This window comes from Conger conger, chromosome 2 (genome assembly GCF_963514075.1).
Source record: "Conger conger chromosome 2, fConCon1.1, whole genome shotgun sequence".
In the NCBI taxonomy this organism is placed as follows: domain Eukaryota; kingdom Metazoa; phylum Chordata; class Actinopteri; order Anguilliformes; family Congridae; genus Conger; species Conger conger.
This window is the reverse complement of record NC_083761.1, coordinates 46,584,919-46,593,938: the sequence shown is the minus strand read 5'-3', so window position 1 is coordinate 46,593,938 and position 9,020 is coordinate 46,584,919. Positions and strand designations below refer to the sequence as shown.

At 45.4% G+C, this 9,020-nt stretch overlaps 1 protein-coding gene across 1 annotated transcript in view; it reads left to right on the top strand.

Moving 5' to 3' along the window:
• Positions 1 to 1,056: 1,056 nt before the first annotated feature.
• LOC133122394 (integrin beta-3-like) overlaps positions 1,057 to 9,020 on the top strand; it is a 34,731-nt gene continuing 26,767 nt past the window's right edge. The window contains exons 1-6 of the mRNA XM_061232348.1: positions 1,057 to 1,372; positions 4,113 to 4,198; positions 6,124 to 6,319; positions 6,919 to 7,171; positions 7,317 to 7,479; positions 8,335 to 8,496. Coding sequence (XP_061088332.1) covers positions 1,294 to 1,372; positions 4,113 to 4,198; positions 6,124 to 6,319; positions 6,919 to 7,171; positions 7,317 to 7,479; positions 8,335 to 8,496 — 939 coding nt within the window. The 5' untranslated portion in view covers positions 1,057 to 1,293. The remainder of the gene's footprint in view (positions 1,373 to 4,112; positions 4,199 to 6,123; positions 6,320 to 6,918; positions 7,172 to 7,316; positions 7,480 to 8,334; positions 8,497 to 9,020) is intronic.

Sequence of the window (9,020 nt, the reverse complement as noted above, 5' to 3'; positions counted from 1 at the left end):
TGGAGAATTTGGTAAGTAAATGGCCACTAGATGGCCCTCTATACTCACTCATAGAGTACGTGAGTAAACGAGCACGCCTCACAATTTCCCTCCCTCCTGCCTAATTCTAGTCTGCACCCCTTCGCGATAGCGATTTCTGACAATGGCTTGGGAATACAGTAGATCAGTGTCTGCTTCCTACTGCGCATTAGTCGGCGATCAGTGTAGTTGTGGGGAGCAGGGAGTAGGAGTAGGGAGTAGGGAGTAGGGAGTAGGATAAAGATCAGTTTTTTCATACAATCAGACGAATCGCCATAAGGTAATTGTAGTGGATATGGACAGTAAAGGACCAGTCATGTTGTGGCTCCGTAATCTTGTAATCCTCCTCGCTGACTCAGTAGCCACATGCCCGAACTATTACTATTGCACAGCAAAACAATCCTTTTATCATACAAAAGGAAAATCCCATATTTCATTCGAATACTGCTATTTGGAGTTGGCATAATGGCTGTTATTTGTTACAATACAACTTAAATGTATGTTATCTGTGCTTCTAAATGAAGCCTTTTGTTACATTGTAGTCTACTATTGTTTTTCGATATATCAGAGAATATTCCCGTTTTACCGGCAATTACAATTTGAAGGTTTTGACATATTGTATAAGACCATGTTTATCGCTCTTGTATTAAATAGTATCGCAATACAGGAATACTGTGCTTCAAAAACTGTAACATTACACATTAAATAATCACTAAGATACATATTAATACATGTGGTTGAATTTTAATTAGGCCTGTATGATTTACTGTAGCACTCACCTGAGACAAATTAAACATAGTTAATGAGATTTATTATAATGATAAATGCCTTTAACTTTAAATGTTAACGTGCCCCTTATGACAGAAGGCAATTAAAACTGATAATTTGCCTTATTGGATCAAGAGTTCGAAGGCTGGATTGTGATTGTCATTCGTGCGGATTGTGATGAATGATTAACTTTTCGTGGGTGTGTGAATCTGAGAGTGAGTAACCGGAAACAATGTCAGGTAGTTCTTGCCAAGTGATGTTTCCATTTCAGCCAAGTTCATAAGTGCTCATAAAAGCTGACTTGGCCAGTGTGTAGCACAACCCCCTGGACGACTCCCCACGTCTCTCGTCCGTCCCATAGCATTACTTTCCAAAGAGGAAAAAACTTCCTTGTGCATTATACTTGGTGACCCAGTTGTCTTAAATCGCATAAGCGGGCATACAAAGTGACAGTGTGCTGCTGGCATCTGCACAGCAGGAACGGTACCTACTCAACTTGCCGTCCAGATGGGGATCTGCATACCGCAAAGAAGTAAACAAAACTGGATATGTTTTCTGGTTTTATTTATTGCGACTGATGTTTGGGGTAAGTTTTAACATTCTAACGCAGCTTCCTAAGTTTTATAGCAAGTCCATGTCAATCGCTCTATTGTTAAATCACCAGTTTGAGTTGTTTCATAACTGTGTCCTGGGCAGCCTGTCGTAGCCTATTTGCTGGTATGTTTGGACATCCACAATACACTTTTATTCCTTGCGTAGAGGTTGTTTGAATTCGTTTAGATTGAGTTTGTCTATATTTTTACTGGCCATCGGCGATGTAGGATAAATGTACACTGGAACACGAAGGATTGCCTACATCACCATTGAAAAAACTGCGGTTAATTGGGACTAAGAAACGTACAATTCCTTATAAGGAAGCTTAGAATGCAGGGCTTAGCTAATTCACGAGGGTGCTTGCTTTATGCATCGATGCACTACTTAATGCTGAAAAACTGAAAATGTTAACTATGTGTTAGTGTAACTGTAAATGTGAGCTATTTAACTTAATTGGTTCAAGTCATATTTATTTTTAATAGAATGACATCACATTTATTGTGTCTATATGTTTTAAATATGAATTATTCAAGTTGGTTATTAGAATATTTGTCTTGTCAGACAAATTTTATAACAAAAGTCTTGACCTCTTATTCCACTGCCTCTAATAAACTGTCGTGCCGACTCATATAATCTGTCTGATTTGATTCATCACTGACAAATTCTCCTGATCAGTTCAGGTCGATGGAAACATGCATTTATTATTTTTATATATTCTTCCACATTTACTCCTTAAACTGATTAACACATTGCATTTGTCATAACTACTTTCAGTGACAAGGTGTGTCCAAACTTTCGCCACATAGGGCCCATTGATCCACTTCATTAATGAAATTGGTTATATCTCTTGTAACAGATGTTACCCTCATAGACACTCAGGAATGACTTTTTAAATTCAGCTTGGCATGCATAGACCATGCATCATACTATACCATCGTTCAGGTGCTTTGCTTTGAGTCATTTCTTTTTTCATCACAACCAGACGTTACTTCAGCCTATTGAAATTCCCATACTCATTTCCAAAGTTCTGGGTTTGACAGAGGGTCTGTGTCATGTGAATGCCACTCGAGTGGGCACTGTGCATGTTAACCGCTACAGTGCGTGCCCAACTTCTGTACAGGGTCTTTGTACGGAGAAGGGCGGGGCGTGCCCCTGCTGCACGTCCCTTGTCCCTGGAAGGTTACTGTGTTATCATCAACAGGATAGGCGGGGGATTTAAATGGGGTGCGAACTTGAGCTGTACATGAATCATCGCATCTGAGATGCTGTGGCGCAATAGCAGCCACCCCCGGGGCATCAGCAGGATGCAATAAGTGACCAGTGTGGGAATCAAACACTAGTTGAACCGTTGCAAGCCTCACGCTGAATACGCATAATGTAGAAATAATTTACCTGTTCTGCGTTCCGCCAAATGCTTTTTAGTTGTTGTGAGGATACGTTGACAGGTATGAGTTTGAATGTAATGTTGAATGGGACCAGCACACTACCACTTTATACAGGGGAATACAGTGAAACATGGCCAGAACTTGGCATGTGTTCTATCCTGGGCAGAAAATCCATTCACAGGCACTTTTTCAGGGTGCTGTTCAGGGCGTGTTTGACTTGACTGCGTTTCACACACTGTTGTTTATGCTCCTTTCTCAGTAGCAGTCATCAGCTGAGGTCAGCATTGTTGCGCCACAATAACAGCAGTGCACAGTAAGCCCCGCGCGCCTCGTCTTGCAGGCCGTTACACGTCCTGCGATATCCAGTGCCTGCCTGTCCGGCGGTTAGCTCTCGCAGTGACTCTGCACAACCAAAATGGCCCACAAATTATGAGATCAGGCTGGGCAAAATAGTACTGAATGTGTGTGTGTGTGTGTGTGTGTGTGGGTGCCTGCAAACCAACTCCCAAAACCATAGCCAAAGTGTGACAGGGGCCCCTTTTGGACCAAATAGAGAGGTGTGTCACTCTTAGTATGCTATTTTATGCATATTATGTTATTGCAAAATGTTCTGTACATGTTTTACAGTTGATATAGAAATGGCTTGATGTGCTTCTGAGCATGGAACCTGAAAGCTAAAATGTCTTAAACTAGCTTCTAACTACTTTTGTCAGCTCTCCCTAATTTTACCTAATTTGATCCGAGAGAGAGTGCCTGAAAAATGGACATAATGTAATGTAATGTGAGGTAAGTTACAGCAAAATGCAATCTAAATGCAGTGATTTAAAGTGAGGATACTGTGGCATTTCCATGTTAAATGTAATGCATAATGCATACTGTACAAGAAAATGTTCACATTTCATTAAAACCAAGCATATTGTGACACTGGAATACTTTTCAGTTTGTCTGGGGCTATGCCACACTTGGGCATGATACTAAGTAGCATTCCACCAGCATACGCTGGGTGCCATTTTTCTTGGTGTTATTTTTAATTAAGCGCAGTCGAAAATGTCTGTTCTGTGTCTCAGCTGCCAAAATTTGATAAGGTGGCAAAAGAGTGAAAAAATTATCCCGTTGCTTCAAAGCACTGAGTCAGTTTCCAAGCTGTTATCTGCGCCTGGTGAACACATGGTGGTGTTTAGGCAACGCCTGAGTATTACTGTTTGTGTGATTGTAACTGTATAACTGCTAATGCATTAATAGCCATAGTAGCAATCTTTCATTTAGCATTAGCCGCAGTTTGAGTTGTATGTGAGTAACAGCATGCAATGTTAATACAATATATGCATGTTAACTCTCTGGTTTCAGGTTCCAACATCTGCACAAGCAGAGGAGCCAGCACCTGTAAGCAATGTCTGGCTGTGCACCCCAGCTGTGCGTGGTGCTTCCAGGAGGTAAGGCCAAGTCCGTATGTCCTGAATATTCATTTCCCTTTCTTCAGGTGTCTGGGAGGGGAAGGATACTTGTTGTTGTGTAACAGGAGAACATGGAATTCCAGTGGACAAATTGTCTGAATAAGAACAGTCCTTTGCTATGCTGTGGCAAAAGCTGTGCTGTGCTCAGCAAATTCAGTCGAAAAGGACCCAAAACTTACCAGTATCGTGTGATCGTGGTCTATAAAAATCAGCACACGATTTGGGTCCTTCAACTGAATTTGCTGAGCTGTCCTCCTGCAGACATACTGGCTCATTATGCATCATCTATCGCAAGGAGTCACGGAGCTTGAAGCCCCAAGTGCTAAACAGGGTTCATCAGTCAGTGGGTGCTCAGTCCATAACGCCCTCATCAATCATTAAACAGACTGTGGGCCTCCGAAATCGTCCATAGAGAGCACCTTGTTGCAGTGATGTCATCCTTCCTTTCCAGAGATGGGAACTGTCTGCAGTCTCTGCACCTTCCCACTGCTACGGTTTCATGCTGCAGTTTCGCTGGAGCGCAGAGTCAGTTAAATATGAACCAACCGTAAGCAGTACCCAGCTGAGGCTCATGACTGGCTCATTGCCAAAGGCATTTTCAAAGCCTGGTTCCTGGTTAGAGTCTGTTTTTATTTGTTATAGCTCAGTCAACCTTTACAAATGACGGCTTCAACGCGTGTTAATATTTATTAAAGCCAGTGATCTCAGTGGCAGAAACCACTGTGAAGTAACAGAATGGGAGTTGTTGCGCTAACTGAGGAGTAGATGAAGCCAACCAGTTAATAACACCGCTAATGCTGCTTTGTTTCATTTGGCTTGCAACACTGTAACATGACGGAATGCATTTGTTAGCTTTTTTGGCTGGACACTGAGCTTTCTACCCTGGAAAATCGTCCAGAGACTCATTCATACATACTACATTGTATGCATTTCTGATTATTCATTTGACAATTGGGGGTTGCTTCCTCTAAAAAGTGTTTGCTGCTCTGGTCCTGTTTGTGTTGACCCAAAAATGGTGATTTGGTTTCCCACTGCATTCTTGGCATACATGTGGAAAATAAGTTCATTTTCATTTTCAAGTTCACTTTTCTGCTTCAGTTTGTAATGACTGGGATATATTGTGGTTTTAGACTAGTATGTCTGGGTAAAGCACTGGTTCAGAGTGCAGTGTGGCTTATCGACCGGCATTAAATTCCAAGTGTGGACTGTGACTGAGGATAATGGAGTGTGCTATCCTCCAGTGTAGGAGGGCGTCAGGCAGCAAGGCTTTCTTGCCCGCAGGAAGCGCTGTTTCGGTCGATCAGGTGTCTCGAGTATAGCTGCACCGACCGTGTAAAATGTGTAATATGTGCGCTCCAGGCACAGGCTTAGTGAGTGAAAAGGAACTGTGGCCACCCATCCATGTTTCTTTATGATGCGCAAATTTGTTCCCTGCTGAATTGACAGGGGATGTCGCAGTCATGGGGCGAGCTTACGTTTGTAATTGGCCGTTCTAAATCGAGGAGAGACCAAATTTCAGGCTTCAGATTTCCTTTGCTCTTCAAGCTGTGCGTGGTGCTTCAGGAGGTAAGGCCAAGTCCGTCTGTCCCGAATATTCATTTCCCTTTCTTCAGGTGTCTGGGAGGGGAAGGATACCTGTAACAGGAGAGCAGCGGACAAATTGTCTGAATACCAACAGTCCTTTCCTATGCTATGGCAAAAGCTGTGCTGTGCTCAGCAAATTCAGTCAAAAAAGACCCAAAACTTACGATCGTGGTCTATAAAAATCAGCACACGATTTGGGTCCTTCAAACAAACATAAGCCGGCCCCGCAGCTTCGACATCCTCTGTCAGTTCAGCAGGGTCCAGGAGAAAAACCGTCACTGCAGTCATTGTGTAATGCCCCCCACGTGTCGTCCCCTCAGGGTTTCGGGAAGGGCTTGTCCCGCTGCGACCTGAGGCAGGACCTGCTGTCGGCGGGGTGCCCTTCGGGGCAGCTGGAGTTCCCCACGAGCCGCCTGGACGTGACGGAGAACCGGCCTCTCAGCGGCAAGGGCTCCGGGTCCTCCGCCGATGCCACGCAGATCCGGCCTCAGAGACTGCACATCACCCTCCGGCCAGGTGAGGCGCCGTGCCCAAAACGTGGCCCGCCGGCACTTTCGCCCACCCTGTTTGCTTACCTGTCTGGAATTAATACAGCAACCGCCGCTTTAGTTTGTTGGTGGGAGCCTTTTTGCTTTCATAGACGTCAGGCTTTAATATAGTCACGACATGGGGTAGGCTGCAGTGGCGATGAAAGAGGAAGTGGAAAGAGTTATTGTTAGTGCCGCCAGATAGGTGCGGTTGAACGTACAGACAGCATACTGCATGTTTCCCTCCAACACATGGACTTTGAACCGGTTCAGGGCAGGTCAGACCGTAGGTCATTTGCACATGTAAAGGGAGCCATACTTGAATGAATGATGAATGCATTCAGTTCCTTGCCTGCTATCAGACCAGTGTCAAATATGTAATTGTTTTCGATTCAAGTACTTGTTCTCGATTGATTTTGCCTGGTACAGTTGAGCTAACCAAGATGACCAGAAGGCAGGGTTTGCACATTTTGACAGTATTTCATTTCCAATACACCAGGCAAGCCCAATAAAGTGTAGAATAGCATTTGTAGCCAAAACAATTACATATAGGACTCAGGTCGGCCTGCTATACCTCTCATTTCTTAGATGATTCCAAGCGCTTCACAGTGAAGGTGCGCCAGGTGGAGGACTACCCTGTAGACCTGTACTACCTGATGGACCTGTCCTTCTCCATGAAGGACGACCTGGCCCGCCTGCGCACCCTAGGCAACGACCTGGCCGTGCGGATGGGCCGCATGACCAGCAACCTGCGCATGGGATTCGGGGCCTTTGTGGACAAGCCCCTGTCCCCCTACATGTACATCTCCCCCCAAGCGGCCGTGGACAACCCCTGCTACGGGTGAGGGCTGACCCAAGAATGACAACAGCACTGGAATCTGGTTCTGAGGGTGATGGTGTTTGTATTGAACTCGGCTAATCGCCTCAGTGTCTCAGCTAACTTTGCCCCCCCCCCCCCCCCGGCTCTAATCTTTCTCTAATCGTAGGCTCCAGACAACCTGCCTGCCCCAGTTCGGGTATAAGCATGTGCTGTCCCTGACAGAGAAGGTGTCCCGCTTCACAGAGGAAGTGAAGAAGCAGAGCGTGTCACGGAACAGGGATGCTCCCGAGGGAGGCTTCGACGCCATCGTCCAGGCTGCTGTCTGCAAGGTGACATCACACACACACACACACACACACACACATACACACACACACACACACACATACACACACTCACACACTCACACAAACACACACACTCACACACACGCACATACACACACATACAGCCACACACACACACACACACTCCCATACACACACACACACACACACACATACAGCCACACACACACACACACACACACACTCCCATACACACACATACACACATACACACACTCACACACACACACACTCACACACACACTCACACAAACACACACACTCACACACACACACACATACACATACACCCACACACATACACACACACGCACACACATACACACACTCATACACACACACACACACATATACACACACATACACACCCACACACACACATACACACATACACACATACACACACATACACATACACACACTCACACACACACATACACATACACACACTCACACACACACATACACACACTCACACACACACACATACACACACACTCACACACACACACTCACACACACACACACACTCACACACACATACACACACATATACACACACATACACACCCAAGCATGCAGGGACACGGTTATCACACTCAAACACAAGCATGTGAGGGCTGGTTATCACACACACATTCTCACAACTCACAATTTGTCATGCGTACAGGGTTCACCTTTACTCTCACTGACCTGGAAGCAGTTTGAATAGGTTAGGTGTCTTGCTCAGGGACACTTCGACACACCCAGGGTGGGGGAACGAAGCGGCAACCTTCGACCAGATGACCGCTCTTACCTCCTGAGCTATGATGACCCATCTTTTGCCCTCTCTCTCAGGAGAAGATAGGTTGGCGGCAGGGAGCCTCTCACCTGCTGGTGTTCACCACTGATGCCAAAACACATGTGGCCCTGGATGGGCGCCTGGCAGGCCTCGTACAGCCCAACGACGGAAAGTGTCATGTGGGGAAAGATAACAACTATGACATGTCTACTACCTTGGTATGGACCATGTTAGGGATTCCACTGTGTGTGTGTGTGTGTGTGCGTGTGTGCACTTGTTTGTATGTGTAGGTGAGTGAATATAGGTTCAGGTGTAATGGCTGTTGCCATGGTGTGTCAGTCAAAACATGGAAGGAAGCAGGACTTCTCTTAACCAGTTTAATGGCAGGTGGTAAGGATGGGGTTCGGATGTTGGTGTGTGTGGATCCACCCTGCCTGTGTGGCCTATTTGCAATTGTAGATGACAGATGATCAGTAGATGAGAAATGATCATTACATGCCATCGGGGGTATTGAGCTAAAAACAATAGTAAATAGGGATGTCTTGATAGTAGCTCTCTCCTCTCTCTTCCAAACTGGCTGCCTGGCGCCGGGCTACTTTCAAGCTTGTTGATTGGCTGAGGCAGCACACAGTAGGTACCTTATCAGAGCATGATAGTCTTATGAAGCAGCAACAAGCTCAGATACAGTCTTTCTCATTAGAGCCTCTTGAACAGTATGTGTGTGTGTATATTTGCATGTGTG